The 18,130-nt window shown below is 46.4% G+C and overlaps 1 protein-coding gene and 1 long non-coding RNA gene across 2 annotated transcripts; one reads left to right on the forward strand and one right to left on the reverse strand.

Moving 5' to 3' along the window:
* The first annotated feature begins 2,142 nt into the window (after positions 1-2,142).
* LOC117887268 lies at positions 2,143-7,636 on the forward strand. Its single transcript, XR_004648154.1, has 4 exons — positions 2,143-3,253; positions 4,664-4,733; positions 5,101-5,288; positions 6,504-7,636. It is a non-coding gene; the product is annotated as an uncharacterized LOC117887268 (long non-coding RNA).
* A 2,539-nt stretch (positions 7,637-10,175) lies between these two features.
* CENPX (centromere protein X) lies at positions 10,176-18,053 on the reverse strand. Its single transcript, XM_034789665.1, has 5 exons — positions 17,915-18,053; positions 16,058-16,109; positions 11,796-11,849; positions 11,150-11,238; positions 10,176-10,943 (listed from the first exon to the last, which is right to left on the reverse strand). The coding sequence occupies exons 1-5, from the start codon at positions 18,029-18,031 to the stop codon at positions 10,929-10,931; spliced, it is 327 nt and encodes a 108-aa protein (XP_034645556.1). The 5' UTR covers positions 18,032-18,053; the 3' UTR covers positions 10,176-10,928.
* Between the last annotated feature and the right edge of the window lie 77 nt (positions 18,054-18,130).

The raw sequence follows: 18,130 nt of genomic DNA on the forward strand, positions 1-18,130 counted from the left end.
AATGCACAGTCAACTTGTGGAACTTATTGCCAGGGGATGCTGTGAAGGCCAAAAGTATAACTGGATTAAAGAATTATGTAAATTCATGGAGGATAGGTCCATCGATGGCTATTAACCAAGATGATCAGAGACACAACCCTATGCTGTGGGTGTCCCTAGACATTTGACCAGAAGCTGGGACTGAACAACAGAGGATGGATCACTCGATAATTGCCCTGTTCTGTTCATTCCCTCTGGGGCACCTGGCACTGGCCACTATCAGAAGACAGGATACTGGGCTAGGTGAACCTTTGGTGTGACCCAGTATGGCCGTTCTACTAACCCTTGATCTCTAGCACCTTACAGCTGAGGATCGCCAAGAGCTTTACACACACTAATAACAGTCTCTGCCTCCTTGGGGATGGTACAATAATTTCCACTTTAAAGATGGGGAAAACTGAGGTACAAATAGTTGTTAGTCACAGCTAGGGCTAGAACTCATGGCTCAGTCTTGTGCTGTAATCACCAGACAACGTTTCCACTTTTCTCTTCCGCAGAGGGTCTTTTGCCTGACGATGGATGTTGGTTAGTTAAGTTCTGGCAGTAGTTCACCCTTTGTGGCATTTCTAGGTGGCTGAGATGTGGTTTCATTCTCTGGAGCCCTCTAGGGTCTCCTGTCTTGTGAGATCCAGGGGATTCAACTGAATGTCTTTACACTGCAGCAGAAATTACTTGAGAGTAAGGGACGGGAGGAGGCAAGAGAGAAGGCAGAGGGGATTCAGCCTCCGATCTGTGGGCCATTCTCAGTAGAGGTAGTCGGAATCTACCTATCTCCCCATTCCTGTGGCCAGACTTTGCATTGCAGTAGCGTCCTTCCATCATGGCTCTTTACACAAAGATATTTCATTATATGATGAGATTACAAATGGGTTGGTAAAGGTAACTGCATAGATGTAGTATACTTAGACTTTTGTAAAGCATTTGACATATTACCGCACAACAGTCCCGTGAAAAAATTAGCACCATACAGTATCAATAAAGCACATGTTAAATGGATTAAGAACTGGCTAACTGACGTATCAAAAAGTAGCTCATTGAATGGGGGAGTTTCTAGTGGGGTTCTGTAGGGATCAGTTCTCTGCCCAATGCTATTCAACATTTTCATTGACAATCTGAAAATAATTATAAAATCACTGCTGATTAAAATTTGCGGATGACACAAAAATTGACAGAATGGTAAATGACAGGCCCATCATACAAATGTATCTGGATCACTTTGTAAGCTGGGCCCATTCAAGCAAAATGTATTGTAATACAGCTACATGCAAGGTCAGACATCCTAGGAATAAAGAATGCAGGCCATGCCTACAGAAAAGGATTTAGGAGTCATAGTGAACTAAAAACTGAACATGAACTCCCTACGCGATGCTGTGACAAAAAGGGCTAATGCAGGCTTAGGTGTATAAACTGTGGAGTAGTGAGCGGGAGGGAGAAGTGATTTTACCTCTACATATGGCATTGCTGAGACTGTCCACTTTTTAAAAGGGCACAGAAACTCTGGAGAGAGTACAAAAAAGAGCCACAAATAATTTGAGGGTTGGAGAAAATGTCTTACAGGGAGAGACTTAGAGCTCAATCTCTTTAGTTTATCAAAAAGAAGATTGAGAGGTGACTTGGTTAGTAGAAAGAATACCATCTCCGGGAGAAAATACTAGGTGCCAAAGAGCTCCTTCATGTACCAAAGAAAGGTAGAACAATGGCTGGAAGCCGAAGCCAGATTAAATTAGAAATAAAACAGATTTTTAACAGCAAATGATTAACTACTGGAACATACTACCAAGAGAAGTGATGGATTCTTCCTCTCTTGCAGTCTTCAAATGAAGACTGGATGCCTTTCTGGAAGATACATTTTAGTCAGACAAGTTATTTGGTTTGCTACAGGGGTAACTGGGTGAAATTCTCTGGCCTATGATATACAGCATGTCAGACTAGATGCGCCAAAGGTCCCTTCTGGCCTTAATATCTATGAACTGAAAACATTGCTCCTTGTTTATCTGTGGCTAATAGGACAGTACTATAATCACTTACTCCCCACAACTTGACCTGGATGCATTATTTCCACATCACCCCCCAACTTGTTTAAAAAAAAAAAAAAAAAAAAGCCGAAGTTTGTACAACACTCTGTAGGTAAAATTCAATAAGGGCTAAGCATTCTCTAGTATGATTGGCAGCTTCTCTAAATGAGATGCAAACCTAGAATAGCAGAGTGGAGGACTGTAGGCCTGGCTTGTGGAGCAGGACTAGAATAGCAAGGGAGACTTGAAGGTTAGGATTGGGGTGCACTGTGGTGGCGACTAGCCCCTGCACTGACTAGCTCAAATCAGCACTGCTATTTCCTTAGTTTCATAGTTGCTGGTCTCTGTGGCAGACTGTAAAACAACTTCTTTGACTTGCATTAATGGAACATTGATCCCCAGCCTCTTCAGGCTCCCTCCAGGAGAGGAAAGGGGCAGCTGTTAGCAACAGTGAAACCAGAATCTGAAGCCAGAGATGTTCTAGGGTTCTCAAGGAGGGGAAGGAAGAGCAGGTGACCCTGGTAATGCAGACAGAGAGAGAAAGTGAGGCATGATGCAGGCTTGCCCACAAGGTGTCTGTTCTGCATATGCCAATGGGACAGTATAAACATGGGGTGGAGCACGGCCCCTGGGGAGACTGCTTCCCACAGGGAGTCAGTAAGTCTCTAAATTAAGCTGAAAATCACTGAGAGTAGCAGATTCCAGGGGCTGTCACTGAACGCCACCTAGGTTCCTCAAATAAGTCTGTGTAGATGGTACTCAGTACACTGAAAACTGGCTTGCCCATCCTGCTTGCATTTGCTTTTATTTTAAACTGGGATCCAGAAGATGCAGCCAGGACATAACTGGCAAAGAAGTGTCCGAGCTGCTGTCATGTTCAGTTTCAGCCCTCCTGCAACTCAGACAGTTGCATTTATTTTAAGGGGCTTTGCTGCCTACAGTAGGGATTGGTGCTTCAGGGGTGGAGAGGGTTGATGAGCAAATACCCATGTTTTCATGGCTGCAGTGCCTTTACCCTGGGTTGGGGAAGAGATTGGGTTTCCCTTAGAGAGGTATATGTAATGTCCAAGGCTGGCTGGCTGGCTGGCTGACAACCCTGCAGCTTGCCCGGTCCCCTTTTCATCCATCTCTTTCCCCTTTGTTTCAGGCTAACCTCTTCCCAGCATCTGTCATTCACTTTGGATCTGAGGAGAACAGAGGTGAGTTACTGCCATCTCTTCTTCAGCTGGCTCCACAGCTGCTGTGTGTTAGCCAAATGAATCGTGTCCGTGGCTTCAGAAAGTTGTCACGGAGTGTGGGGGGACTCAGGGCCCTGCACCCCCGACTTCCTGCGATTCACCATGACTCTCAGCCAGCCAGTAAAGCAGCAGATTTATTTAGATGACAGGAATACAGTCCAAGACAGGTCTTGCAGGCACAGACAACAGCATCCCCTCTCAGTTAGGTGCATCTTGGGGTCCTCGGGCACCCCAGCTCCCTTGGGAGGTCAGAGCCCTGTCTGCCTCCCAGCCATATCACCAGCCAGCTCCTGAAAACTCCTTTGCTCCAACAAGAGATCCCAAACAAAGCTAGGAGTGGAGACACTGGAATGAAGGACAGGAGGGCTAGATGGCTTAGGTATTTGGGGGTGGAATATGGAGCCTTGCATGGGCAGCACTGGTTTGTGTTCAGTCTAAGGTTGGAATGAGTGTAAATCATTAATCTCCTTGGCTGGGTAAAATGAGTGCAGTAGCTCTGGGGTGCAGTAGCTCTGTGCTATTCCTAGCAGACAATTCCCCACAATTAGCACTAATTAGCTCCTTTTGTTAGCAGTCTCAGCAGAGAGACTCCTGTATCCTAGAGAGAGAACTTCCCCAGTGTTGGTACTTCCAGCTCAGGGTTGAGAGGCATTGGTAGGAGAAGGGATGAGGTTTATGTGACTCTTGCATTGCCAGTGCCTCTGCCTCTACTGTGAATCACTATGGCCTCGTCTAGACTAGCTTGGTTCTGTTTCAACTTACGTTGATTGCCAGTTTAATGCAAGTTAACTAACATAATTGTAAATGTAAATCAGGAAGCATTTCTTATGAGATTTATTAGGCTATGGAGTAGGCACAGTAGACAAACATGGAGTGGTGGTCTCTGAAGGGAAGTGTGGAAATCCCGTTGCTTTAAAATTAAACAAGACAAAGAACAAGAAATTGCACTGAAGGGACCAACCTCTTGTGGCTTCCTGTGGAGATGGACAATCTCTGATTCTCTGACGTATTTGTGATGCTGTTAATATTAGTGTCTGTCTCTCTTAGAGGTGTAAAGGGAGAGAACATAATCTCTGAGATGCAGAGATCAAGTGCCTGAAAACCACAAGTTTTGAGGAATGGATTAGAAATGGCAAAGAGTATTCAGAAGATAGAAGTTTGGTGGGAATCAGCATGGCTTGAGAGGGTCACTACCACCTAGTGGCTAACAATGTTGGCTATTGTGTTGGGAAAAGGCAGAAGAAACTCACTGAAGCAAACACAAGGGGATTAGCTGGAGCTACGTGGTTCTGAGGTGCTGCAGTAAAAGTGTCAGCAGGTTGGCGGATGTTACTATCTTAACAAATGTATGTGCTTGGGTTTGTTTTACAGATTGTTACTTGAGACCAGAACTGCTGGAGTCCGCAGTGTCCCCTTCCACGGCTGACTTGCTAGTAGCTAGGTAGGGACTGTGAGCAAAGCTACCTAATGTGAGTGGGCATTTGTGGGAAGGGAAGGGTGGAATCAACACCTCTCCTGGTGGAGAGGGGCAGAACCTACAGGCACCAGAAAAAACCTCCCCTGCTCTCAGGCTTATTGACGACTTTGCAGCTTGGTGAACCCTGCTCAAATGGGGATGCATGTCTGTTGCTAAATCGGGCAGGAGCTGGAAGATCTTCTGCTTACCGACTGGTATGTGCCCTAAAGCCTTTGCTTCTGGAGTGAAGATTAACCTTTCAAGGCCTGGACCTGATGAATCACTGGGCTGGGTATGTGGAGACCAGTGTGAAAATCTTGCTTTCATTCTGCTTTCTTGTTTCTCTTCTCAGAGGCTTGTCCAAATCAATAGTCCCTTCTGCTCCACCAGTTTCAGAAACAGCTGTTCCACCCCCAGTTGGGCCAGAGGAGACAGATGGGAAAAGAACTGCAGAGAACCCAGAACCAACAAGAGCCAATGAAACGTCACAGCCAGTGAGAAGCCCCCCTGAAAAAGTACCAAAGTGGCTGAAGCTGCCAGGTATCATCTGGGATCAGAGGGAGAGCTTTCCCTCCCTGCTCTGCAGAGCCTCACTGCAGGAGTCAACTGCCATGACTTGTGATCTCAGAACTATTCAATTGAATTGCTGATGGGCATGATGTGGATCTGATGTCCCAATTGTGATAAGGAAAAGCCCCAGACCTCCGTAAAAGCTATTTGGGCTGTTTCCGTGTGCTGGCACCATCTATCTCAGAACCATCCCCTTTGCCTTGATTGTGCAGTCTTGCTAAAATTCTGTCATTAATACTTCATTGTTAGTGCTTATTGCTATGGAGCGGTGGCCATCGCTCTGAAATCTGTAATTAAGATTGCAACCGAATTTCTATCAAAAATCCACAGTATCAATTTCTGTCTCAAAATGATAGGTTAGATCTGGGACATGAAGTGAATGGGAAGAGAGGTTCTTGAATTATGTGCACACACAATGGGTCATCAGAGTTCAGAAAGACCATCTAACATTTTTGTAGCCAACCCCCTCCACTCCTCTCCTTCCAAAAAACCCAAAGCAGAGCTAAAATCTCTGGCTGAGAGCTGATGATAGCTTTTGAAATTAAAATTTTACCATTTGATTCTGGCAGGTGCTCCAGCAAGCTTAAAGTAGGGCATCAAGTAACTGTGGAAATAGCAAATCTGTGGTTTAGTCCGTTTGCTCCCATATGGCTGAACGCCTTTAGAATGACTCTTGGCTGTTGATGCAGGTACCTGGGAGTCTGCAGAAGCAATATGCATGATGCATTCCCATGCTGGGTGAAGAACCTTTCTCTTCCCTGTAGGGAATATTTGGTTAAAGTCTGTAGTGCAAGAAGTGAAGATGTTAACCACCTGTCCTGCCTGCCCGCCCGAGATCAGCAGTGTTGAGAGGGCTGTGAGCAGCCAAGTAGGAGTGGATAGCAGTGTGTCTGGGAATGGAGGGGGTAGCCATATCTGCCCTGGAAGTCACACTGTTGTTGTAGGCTCCACTGTTCAGTTCTTACCAAGCTCTGCGCTAAAGTGCTATAAATATACCACCTGGGTACAGCTGGAGAGTGGAGCCCAGTGTGCTCAGGGCCTCAGCTAGGTCATCACATTATTGGGTGAGGATGTAGGACAGGCCCCTGTGACCCTGGTAGGGTTTGGAGACGCAGCCCTCACCCTTTCTCTCTAACAGGATTCTGATAAGTGCTATAAACCCCTCCTTATGTTTTCTTTTTGCAGCTGGGAAGAGATGAAACATCCCAGGTGCTGGGCCTGCAAGATTACTTGGCTGGACTGAGAAGCAGCAGAATCAATTGCACTTCTTTCCATATGAACTGCTACAAAGTTTGTAATAAACCATTGGTGGTCCTGGAGAGACCTGAACAACATGATTTATTTCTTAAAAAAATGAAATAGAATAGCTATTTCATGTTGCTAATTCTGCCTTGTTGGGAGCAGACAAAGTCCCATGTGTTGTAACACTGTCTGCCTGGCAATAAAAGCAGGATCAGGAGAAACTCAAGGTGTCCTGCATGCATGTAATCTGAAAGGAGCAGGCAGAGAGAATTCTTCCTAGCCATCTCTTGACTTTGCTTCTATAGGTGTTTGACACTCAAGTCTTCTAATTTCTGTCTTCGGAGGTTACCTAAAGCAGTGTGGCTGCTCTGTTACCCGGAACAAGACCTTAGTGCTAAAATCAGTTTCACCTACAGCTGTAAAGTGTTGCCCAGAGCTTGGCTTGTCCCTATGGTGTGGCAGTGGCTGCAGCTGCTGGTTGTCCTGCAGGAGCTGTTTTGATAACTCACAATTTACTGAGTGGCTTTTGGTGAGAACTTCCTGCGTCACTGTACTTGTCTGTTTTCCACTGGTGAAGTCTTGTTAATAAAGAATGTAGGTATCTATTAATGGCATGCCCATGGAATATGCCTCTGGACTGAGCTGTTTTATTTCCATTACACATAATTAACATAATTCATTACTCCTCTAATGAGAGCAAAACTCCAGTGAAAGGTCTCTTCATTTGACTCTCCATCTGCTGATTTCTTTGGCTTTGATGTTGCCTGCAATGGAATTGCTGTTTGCAGTATGAGTGCTGCTCTGCTGCATGCATGTGCACGGTTGGGATGCAAGTTAAGGTTTAGAAATGTGCCTGCCACAAAGATGAGATCTGTAGTGCCACACTATCCAGGCTGCTGTATTTTATTTGAAGTTTTTTCATAGTCCAGTAATTCCAGTTGGACAGAGCTACTGTGTTATGGTAATAATTCTCACCATTTGTTTTCCCTGTACAGAGTTTTTCATTGAACTGTGTGTGTGTCTCCACAATTTGTAGATGTAATAAAGCAGAGTGGCCATAGGAGGCTTTTTGTCGGGCTCTTTGATAATGTATTTCTTCCCTACTGTTCTGTTTCTTTATCAGTTCACAGGAACCTGCTCCCTATTCATTGGGCCTGACGCGCCCCCCCCCCCCCCCTTTTTTTTTTTCTCAACAAAGCAAAACTGAGTTTTGTACCATCTGAATGAACTTCAAAGTGGCTGAAAGGGGCACCCAGAGTTCCTGGCACTTGTCATTGTCTCCCAGACTGGCCAACATTTCCCTTCAGGTCTAATTACTTCCACATGCTCCCAAATGCTTTGATGAACATCAGAAGGAGGGGGAGCAATGAAAGAAAGGTAGAAGAGGAAAAAGGAAACCTAAAACTGAGGGAGCAGCCTGTAAGGGAGAGAAGATTGATTTCTTATGTGATACCCAAACTTGAACAGACAGGATGTGTGCTGCAGCCTCTGGCACTGGGGAATTGACTATTTGCTGCTCTAAATAGTAAATGTTCTCATATAGACAACAACCACTCATCCAGGCACGGGAGGAGTTGCACAAGGGAGAAACTATAGCAAGATTCCACTGAGATGAAAAGGATTAAACTAACTAATTTAATTCTAAAATTGTTACTTTAGGCTTAACCAGTTTAATAACAGAATCCATCCTTTCTGGCCAGGTGCTTGGTGAGTTTCCTTCCAACTGTGCCCTATTCTAGAGCTGCTTCTATGTTGCTGTTTCCTCTGGGACTGTGCTGAAGGTTGCTCTTTCATAGCTTGTGGAATAGTCCATCTTAATCAATGTGCTGGGTGTACTGTGCGATGGGCTGAGGGACAGAGCTGCTTCACATGACACACATCTGGGGCCAGGGAGTTAACTCATGCTATTTCTGCATGGGTAGCATGTATGAGCCGATGTTGCTTGACACAACCAGCCATAGAATGGATAACAGAAGCTTGGCTGATAAGAGCTCCCATCACCACTTGTCCCTTTTGATTTCACTGATCCTCCTTTATCTCTTCTAGAGACTACAGCCGTGATCAAATGCTACTGTTGGGCTGGCAAGTGGCAGCAATTCCTTGAGACATGCCTTACTGCTAGTTAAAAAGTGCTTTGATAGGGCATTTGCTCTGTAAGAGTGTCCTGTATCTTCCTATTGAAATCTAAAAGGCTTCTCCATTATCCCTTCTACCAGCAATAACGAGCTGGTCTTGGGGCATTATCTGGGTTAATAACTGACTGGGGTGAGAGGCTAGAGCTGCTGGCCTAATCTGGGGGATGGTGTGTGCGCTTCAGCAAGGAAGCTTAACTGCTACTTTACCAAGCTTAGGGACATTAACGTCCTAGCACAATTTCTGTGTAACTTTAGGTAAGCAACAGCCCCAGGAAGTGTTGGGTTTAATTGGATTCCTAGAGTCAAGGTAACTCTTGCTCCTCCAATTACACTATGACTAATGGGCTGTGCCACTGGGAAGCAGGTGGCATTTGGCTTCTAGGTCATAGGAGCCAGCCTTCATAGTGCTAATTATGCACATTACCTCATTCAGCCAATTCTCTGCCCAAGCTTGTCTGTCTAACAGCCTGTGCAAGGTCAGTAGGATGGTGAAAGGCTGCCCCCTTCAACAGTCACCAAACAAACTCATCCTCTGTTCATAGAGTGGTTGGTTAATGCTGGTAGCCACCATTAAAGATTGGCCTTACCACTTACACACCTCCACTTCTGTGGTTATCTTTAGCCTGCTTCACACAAGGAAGTAGACTTAAACAGCTGTCGGTTTCTTGCTGGCTCATGGAAGTGACATCACAGTGCAGTGTGCGCTGGATCTTTAACATACCTTTCTCCTTCCATGGAAACAGCAAGTGCTCTCTACAAAAACATAGCTAGGCCCTGAGACAATCTTACGCACTGACAACTGCAGGCTTTCCAGCAGGGCAATCAATGTGGAGTCCTTGTTCCTAATACACAGTAGCAGAGTCATACATGAATTACTTAGCATGTGATGAATTAGATAATCATTTGACCTGACCTCTACTAGTAATCTCTTCATAAAGCCTCAACCTGCCTGGTGCTTGTAGAACTATGATCTGCAGACCTTGATCAACATACAAAGGAGGCAACCAAAGCTTCCCCCATCATATCACCAGTGGTCATAGCCTGAATGGGGGAGAGCAGTGCTAGTGGCCCATCCACTCCTTGCCTGCTAGCAGGGGCAGTTGGGAAATCTCTACCACTTTTCACAATGGACCCCACAAATAAAAGACAATAAGCAACTGCAAAGCTCGTTCTCAGACATGTTGGTGTCAGCTGCTTCTGCAGCAGCAGGCCTAATATTTCCCAACAAAGCCAGGTTCAGCAGTGTAGGTCCTGCCTACATGTGTAAGGTTTCTTATTTCATAGCTTCCCTCTCCCCTGCTGGCAAAGGGGACACGCTGTCCCATGATGTGGGATTCTCACACATGCTGTTTGTTATTCTGTCCCTTTTTAAGAGTTTTCCTTTTCGCCTGTGAAGATTTAGAGATGAGGGTGGGGGAAGCTGAACAAGTCTTTGAAGCAACTTGACTTTCGATGATTAATTGCAGTGAAAAGCCTGAGCCAGGGAGACTTATTTTTGATTTATTGATGTTTCTTTGTGAGAACAAATTTATAGCAGAGGGAAGCAGCTTCTGAGAAGAATATCAAACAGTTAAAAGGTTCTAAGCACTCTTTGATGTCACTGCCCTGGAGGAATGCTGGAAAGTAGTGGGGGAGACGCACTGTTTATTTATAAAACAAAGATCAGGTACCTGCTTTTGGCACAGACCTTCAGCTGAGCGCCTGTTTAGTTAAACTACTCAGACAGCCATGGAATTGGGCTTTAAACCCTGCCATAGCAGCCTGCTGAGGTGATGAGAGCCCACAGCTAGAGGAAGGTTTCCAGCCACTCACTCTTTCCACAGAGTGGCACCTGTTTCTTTCACTGGTAGAGAAAGTAGCAGTGCTTTGGCCATGCTATTCATTCTGGGCTGTGAACTGCAAACTGCTATTGCAGGAGCAGGATGGGACCCAGCTTTTGAGGGCAAGATGCCCTGCAATAGTCATTTGGTTTACAACAATCAAAATGTGCAACATCCTTTTTAGAATGGCATCTTACTCTTTGCAGTTGCTGAGGGCTTGCTCTGCTCAGATGAGAGGGGTGAGGAAGCAGCTGCTACTGCAGCAAGATGGCCAGGGCATAGTGAAGCAACAACAATGCCCATCCCCGTAGTAAAACAGGATGCCAGTCCAGACATTCGGTATCAGATTAACTCCCAGGTCAGGACTTTCTCCTCTTAGCAGCTGATGCATCCCATTCTGCTTGATCAGGCCTCTAAAAATCCAGAAGCTGTAAGGAGAGAGCAGCAGCTGCTTTAGTTCTCATAACAGTAAGAGGCCGTTCCAAACTAGTCATTAACACATCGGTGGGGTCCCCAGCAGCCCTGTACGGATATTACTAACTAGTCAAACATCCCCCTGAAGGAAGGGGATTAAGATGCCTCTGCCCACATCCTTATCCTGTTAGCAGGGGAAGCTGAACTACACTTTACATACCAGCTGTGGCAGCACTTTCTCCACGTGTTCAATATCCACCCTGTCCAAGTCCTCGGCTTGAGCCTGCCGTGCGCTGCGAGCTGCAGCTTCTGCACCACACATGCAAGACAAGACAAACATCACAAGTAGGTGTGGAAAAGGAAGTCCTAAGCTAATAGGGTTGGATTTTGGGGTGCACCTACAGCACCACAGGGAAGCACTTTCTCAAGATCCCTCTTGATTTTAGCATCCCAGTCTTGTGTAAAATGGAGTCTTTCGTGGCATTATACAACCACAGCTGAGAAGATAGCTGGCTCCTCTTCACTCACACTGGCTTGTGCTGTTGCACCAAGGAGTGGCAACCTAGCAAGGTAGAAAGGCCATTCCACAGGCAGAGGGTACAACTGCCTAGCAGTGAGGTGCCTGCAACTTGACAGAACAGGCTTGTTTCCTTACACGGTCCTGCCACAGCAGCCTGGATTTGCTAATTGGACTACCCCAAGGAAGAGCAGCTCTATGGAAGATTGCCTTTCCTGGAGGGAAGTTTTAGAAAAGCTCCATCAAATCACAAGCAAAGTGCCTTGCCAGAACTGCCACAACTTTTCTACTTGACCCAAATCTACGACCACAAGTATGGAGAATAAAAGGACAGCTTCTAAGCACTTACCTCGAACAAACACATTCAGCATTTCTGCCATTAGCAGCAAAGCATCACTGCTGACTAGAGGAAAAGGAAAGTGGCGTTATCAGAAGACATGCAACAGGAGGAGGAAGGATGGGCACAAGCTTACGGCATTTTCCTGGAACTTAAGACCTGGGTTCAAGTCCCTGCTCCACCACAAACTTCCCATCTGCTCCTGGCCAAATCCCTTGAGTAAATTAAACTAACCCACTTTAATTCTGACTGAGAGCATCCACATATGGTGCGGGTTTGCAGACACTATGGCTTGCATTTCCCACTCTCAGAAAGCCAGGCTGGGGGGACTATCCAGTGTGAAAAGTATCTGCTGGCGGAATCTTTCAGGAAGCAGGTAGGAGAGCTACAGGAGGAGATGGCTAGGCTTAGGAGCATCCGTGCCCAAGAGGAATTCATTGAGAGTATTCATACAGAGACGTCAAAGGCTGAGGAAACTATCCAGCTAGAGAGGACTGCTGTCATGCCACCAGGGAAGGAGAATATGGCTCTGTCACAGGGAGCACACTGGCTGCTAGTTACTTCTGGCAGCAGGCAGTGCTCTACCCCTATTCCCAGCCCACCCACCATAGTGATGAACTGTTCTGCTGCTCTGCCAACGAGCCATGAAGAATCAACCCCAAATGTGAAAGAGGAGAAGCCATGTACCCCCAAGGCTAGGAGGATCTCAGCCACCACTCCCAGGAAGAAACAGTGTAGTGGTGGTTGGTGAGAGGGACAGAGGCACCCATCTGTTGGCCTGACATGACATCCCAGGAGGCATGCTAACTGCCAGGGGCCCACATCAGACATTATGGAGCAATTGTTGAGGATCATCTGGCCCTCTGCCTTCTATCCCATGTGGGCACTAATGATACTGCAAGGTATGACCCTCAGCAGATCAGAAGTGACTATAGGGCTCTGGGAGTAAGGATAAAGGAGTTGGAAGCGCAGGTGGTGTTCTCTTCAATCCTTCTGGTCAAGGGTAGGGGCCTAGGCAGAGAGATCCATCCTAGAAATGAATGCCTGGCTGCGAAGATGGTGTCACCAGGAGGGCTTCGGCTTCCTTGACCACTGGATGCTGTTCTGGGAAGAAGGACTGCTAATGAGGAGGGGGGAAAGCATCTTTGGATACAGACTGGCTAACCTTGTGAGGAGGGCTTTAAGCTAGGTTTGATGGGGAAGGTGACAAAAGCCCACAGCTAAGTCCAGAATATGGAGACCTGGGAGAAAGATCAGAATCTGGGGGTAACATGGGCTGTCATAACCGGGATAAGGGAGAGACAAGAGAACACCAGGAGGAAATCAAATCAGTATCTTAGAGGTCTGTATACTAATGCGACATACATGGGGAATAAGCAAGAAGAAATTGAAATGCTAGTTAATAAACAGAACTATGCCATAGATGGCATCACAGTGGTGGGACAATACACATGGCTGGAATACAGTATGGGTATAGAAGGGTATAGCTTGCTCAGGAAGGACAGGTAGGGGAAAAAAAGGGAGATGTTGCCTTATATATTAAAAATGTACACATTGGACCATGGTTAAGATGGAAATAGGAGACAGACTTGTTGAAAGTCTCTGGGTAAGGATTAAGGGGGTGAAAAAGAAGGGTGATATCATTGTAAGGGTCTACGACCCACCACCTAACCAGGAAGAAGAGGTGAATGAGGCTTTTTTTAAACAAATAAAATCATCCAATGCACAGGACTTCAGCTACCCAGACATCTATTGGGAAAATAACTCAGCAGGGCACAGATTATCCAACGAGTTCTTGGAATGTATTGGAGACAATCTGTTAGTTCAGAAGATGGAGAAAGCTACTAGGGGAAAGGCTGTTAATTTTGACAAACAGGGATGAACTGGTTGAGAATTTGAAAGTGCAAGGCAGCGTAGGTGAAAGTGATCATGAAATGGTAGACTTCATGATTCTAAGGAATGGTAGGAGGGAAAACAGCTTAATAAAGATAATGGATTTCAGGAAGGCAGACTTTAGCAAAGTCAGGGAGTTGGTACGTAAGATCTCCTGGGAAGCAAATCTAAGGGGAAAAACAGTTCAAGAGAGTTGGCAGTTTTCAAAGAGATGTTATTAAGGGCACAAAAGCAAACTATCCCACTGTGTAGGAAAGATAGAGTATGGTAAGAGACCACCCTGACTTAACCAGATCTTCAATGATCTGAAACTCAAGAGACCAACAAAAAGTGGAAACTAGGTCAAATTACACAGGATGAATATAAAACAGCAACACAAGCACGTAGGGACAAAATTAGAAAGGCTAAGGCAAAAAACAAGATTAAACTACAGTAGAACCTCAGAGCTACAAACACCAGAGTTACAAATTGACCAGTCAACCACACACCTCATTTGGAACTGGAAGTATGCAATCAGGCAGCAGCAGAGAAAAAAAATAAAAGCAAGCATAGTACTGTGTTAACCGTAAACTACTAAAAAAATAAGGCAAAGTTTAAAAAAAAGATTTTACAAGGTAAGGAAACTGTTTCTCTGGTTGTTTCATTTAAATTAAGATCGCTAAAAGCAGCATTTTTCTTCTGCATAGTAAAGTGTGAAAGTTGTATTAAGTCAATCTTCAGTTGTAAAGTTTTGAAAGAATCACCGTAACCTTTTGTTCAGAGTTACGGTCAGTCTCCAATTCGAAGGTGTTTGTAACTCTGAGGTTCTACTGTAGCTAGAGACAAAGGATAACAAGAAAACATTCTATAAGTACATTAGAAGCAAGAGCAAGGACAGGGTAGGCCTGTTACTCAATGAGGGGAGAAAAACAATAAGAGAATGTGGAAATGGCAGAAGTGTTAAATGACTTTTTGTTTTCACCAAAAAGGTTAGGAGCGATTGGATGTCTAACATAGTGAATGCCAGTGAAAATAAGGTAGAATCAAAGGCAAAAATAGGGAAAGAACAAGTTACAAATTACTTAGACAACTTAGATGTCTTCAAGTCACAAAGGCCTGATTAAAAACATCCTAGAGCAGGGGTGGCTAACCTGTGACATTGGAATAAATTGTCCAGGCAGGATGTGGAATTTCTACCATGGGAGATTTTTAAGAGCAGGTTAGACAAACACCTGTCAGGGATGGTATAGATAATACATTAGTCCTGCCGTGAGTTCAGGGGACTGGACTAGATGACCTCTTGAGGTCACTTCCAAGCCTACGATTCTATGGCTTTAATCCAGTTTAACTAATCCACTTTAAATTCACACCTTTCATTAGTCAGTCTTAATTTTCCTAAGTGTTTCCCATGTTAGACAAGCCCTTAGTCTCTCTGAGTCTTAATTCCTTATCTGTATAACAGCACTTCCTTACGTGGAGGATAAATATATTAAAGATTCTCACCTTCTATGGCAAAGGGGGCCAGATTAGTGCCTTTGACCAGTTTTTCCTCAAACTTTTTTTTCCCATGGACCACTTGAAAATTGCTGAGGTCTCGGCAGACCACTTAATGATCTTTCCAAATGCTGTTTGTACCGTTAGCTAACTATTGTAAAGCGCTTTGGATAAAGTGTTATATATAAAAAAAAATTAACATGTTTTTGTTCTACAAATAAAAGCATGCAACTCACATATTAATAACAGTAATTTCTCCACTGCTGTGGCAGTCACCAAGCTGGGGCTGGGAAGGGGGAGGGGGTGTCTCTCCCCGGCAGATGCAGCCCTGAAGCTGGAGAAAGTCGCCTTTTTCCGGCACCACAATCTTGCACATCCCAAATTCCCACTGCCCCCCACACACACCTCCTATTCCCCCCAAGGCCACCACCTCACCTTACAAGTGCATCTTCTCCAGGGTCCAGGCCCCTAATTAGTGGAGCCACATCTGTGCGGCTCCACTAATTAGGTGGGCAGCCCTTCATTCTCTCTTGTGCGGCCACCCAGGTGCACACCATAGAAGGAACTATCTGCGGACCATCTGAATTGAGCTCACAGACCACAGTTTGAGAACCTCTGCCTTAGACATCTAGGGAACAAGTGTTTGCCCATTTAAACTGAGAATCAACACAGAGCCAGGGTGGCTTCCTGGTCACCTCTAGTATTTCTGAATTTCATAAGAGCACTTTGTGGCTCGAAACCTTGTCTCTCTCACCAACAGAAGATGGTCCAATAAAAGATATTACCTCACCCACCTTGTGTCTCTAATACCCTGGGACAGACACAGCTACACTCTGTACTATAGGCAGCTAGGTAATTTGCAGTAGGAACTTAGTTCTCTACAGAGGGAGTACAGGAGAAGCACTTACCTCGAGTTTTGTCATCTTTGAAATGGAGATGAAGTATTTTGTTAACAGTTTCCTGCATGAAAAGGGAACATGATAATAGAGCTGGTGAGTGAGAAACAAATTAAACTCCTTTTCCTGCCTTTCCTGGCCAAAAACTGTATAAACAGTCCTGTCCTCCCCTACCCCACAACTGGAGGAAATCCCCCAGCCACTTCTGAGGCAGCACTTCTCTCTATCTGTGTTTTCCTTCCCACCCCTTTGTCTTGTCTACTACTTAGGCTGCAAGCTCTTTGGGGCAGGGATTGTCTCTCACTAAGCATCTGTACAGTACCAAGCAGATAGGACCCAGGCCTTGTCTGGGCTGCTAGGTGCTACCACAATACAAATAAGTAGATATTTAAATCCCTTATTTCCGCACATTATGTTTTTGGAAAGAAGGACTTTTCTTTTCTGATCAGTGCATGAGAATCTGTGGTTGGAAACCTTTGTTTAGACATACACACACACATATCCCCTCAAGTGTTTGTACTCCTAACAGTTGGCAAGATGTAAAGACTTACATCAACATGAATGCTTCATGTCTCTGAAAGCTGCCATTCTCAACTTCCAATGACACAAAACTGTGGTTTCTATCTGTAAGGTTTCATCTTGATAAAACCTTAAACACTTTTCCCCTTTATCTGTATCTTAGGCTGCTTGCATGGAAACAGTTCTGCATTATTCTTCACAGTGAGTCAGTTAAGTCAATGTCAGAGTCTCAATGCTACCACGGCTGGTTTACACCTACTGCAGAGGATTTAGAAACTCCAATGCAACCCTTTCAGTTAGGTGTAAGGTAAATGCTAAAAGTTGTTGTAAAGTCTAAGTTTAGGGCTAGGCTGTAGTTATCCAGGCCAGGACTGAACATACCAGGCACCAAACCTTAGGCAATAACTCTGGGTGCAGGGTATCCTATCTGATAACCAGTTTTTGGCACAGAAAGTTAAAGGGGAGCAAGAAGTTGATGAGGTTGAGGCAGAGAGAAAGGAATTAGAGGGCAGAGCCAGGGAAAGAGATTTGCATATCATCTGCACAGACACATTAAACAACACTGAACTCAGAAATGAATTGATCAAAGGCAGCAAGAAGGAAGGAGCTGCAAGGAGAGAGGACTATCATGACCAGTGAAAAGTCAGTGGGCAGGTCAAAATAAAACTACAGGTGCAGCACAAGAAGCCACACCTAGAGCTCAAGAGCCTGGTGCTAGCCTACCCGGCAAGACACAACCTAGCAGCCTTGACTGGCCAATAGAGCATCATTGCCGATAGCACCAAAGTTAGCGAGTTGAAGGCGGTGGGGGAAAGCAGCCCACTGACCAGGAGAGAGACTAGAAACTGCTCTTCTGTGAGGCAGCGATGGGGGCCGGGTCTCCCAGCCCCTGCGGGTTCGTTCCCGGGGAGATGGGGCGGGGACGGGTGAGGGCAGGGGGCTGCGCGTGGGGAGCTTTTGGCGGACAGGCTCGGGCGCGGCACGGCAGCGCTGACCCGCTCAGCTGGTTACAGAGGTGGGGGCGGGGCGCAGGGCCGGGCCGGGCCGGAGGGCAGGTGGCCGGGGGCTGGCGGAGGCGTTTGGCGGGAAGCCGTCAGCCCCCGGGAGCGGTAGGGCCTGGGGGTCCGTTGGCAGCGGGGCAGGGCCGAGCTGGGGCAGGCCGCCGCCAAGATGCCCGGGGACCAGGAGACGGAGCATCCCTCGGCGGCGCCACGACCGGCCCCGACCGCCCAGCGCGGGAAGCGCGCGCCAGCTCCCGGAGCGCGGGCCCGCTGCGCCACAGGGCCGGGCCGGGCGGTGGTTAGCGCGGGGCACCTCGTACAGCCCTGAGGCGGCCCCCGCCCCCCGCACCTTCCTGAAGCCGCTCGCGCTCGCGCTCTCTTCCCGCCTCTCCATCCTGCAGCGGCCCCGTGGAAAGGGCGGGCGGGCCCACGATGGCGCGCGGCATTCTGGGAGCTGTAGTCCCATAGAGTAACCCGCACCCGGAAGTGAGTCGCTGAGGCTTCCGGGTCAGTAAAAAGCAGAGGAGGGAGGGGAGAAATCCCATCTGCGGTGCATGCTGGGAAC

The sequence above is a fragment of the Trachemys scripta genome, chromosome 14 (genome assembly GCF_013100865.1).
Source record: "Trachemys scripta elegans isolate TJP31775 chromosome 14, CAS_Tse_1.0, whole genome shotgun sequence".
NCBI classification, from domain to species: Eukaryota; Metazoa; Chordata; order Testudines; family Emydidae; genus Trachemys; species Trachemys scripta.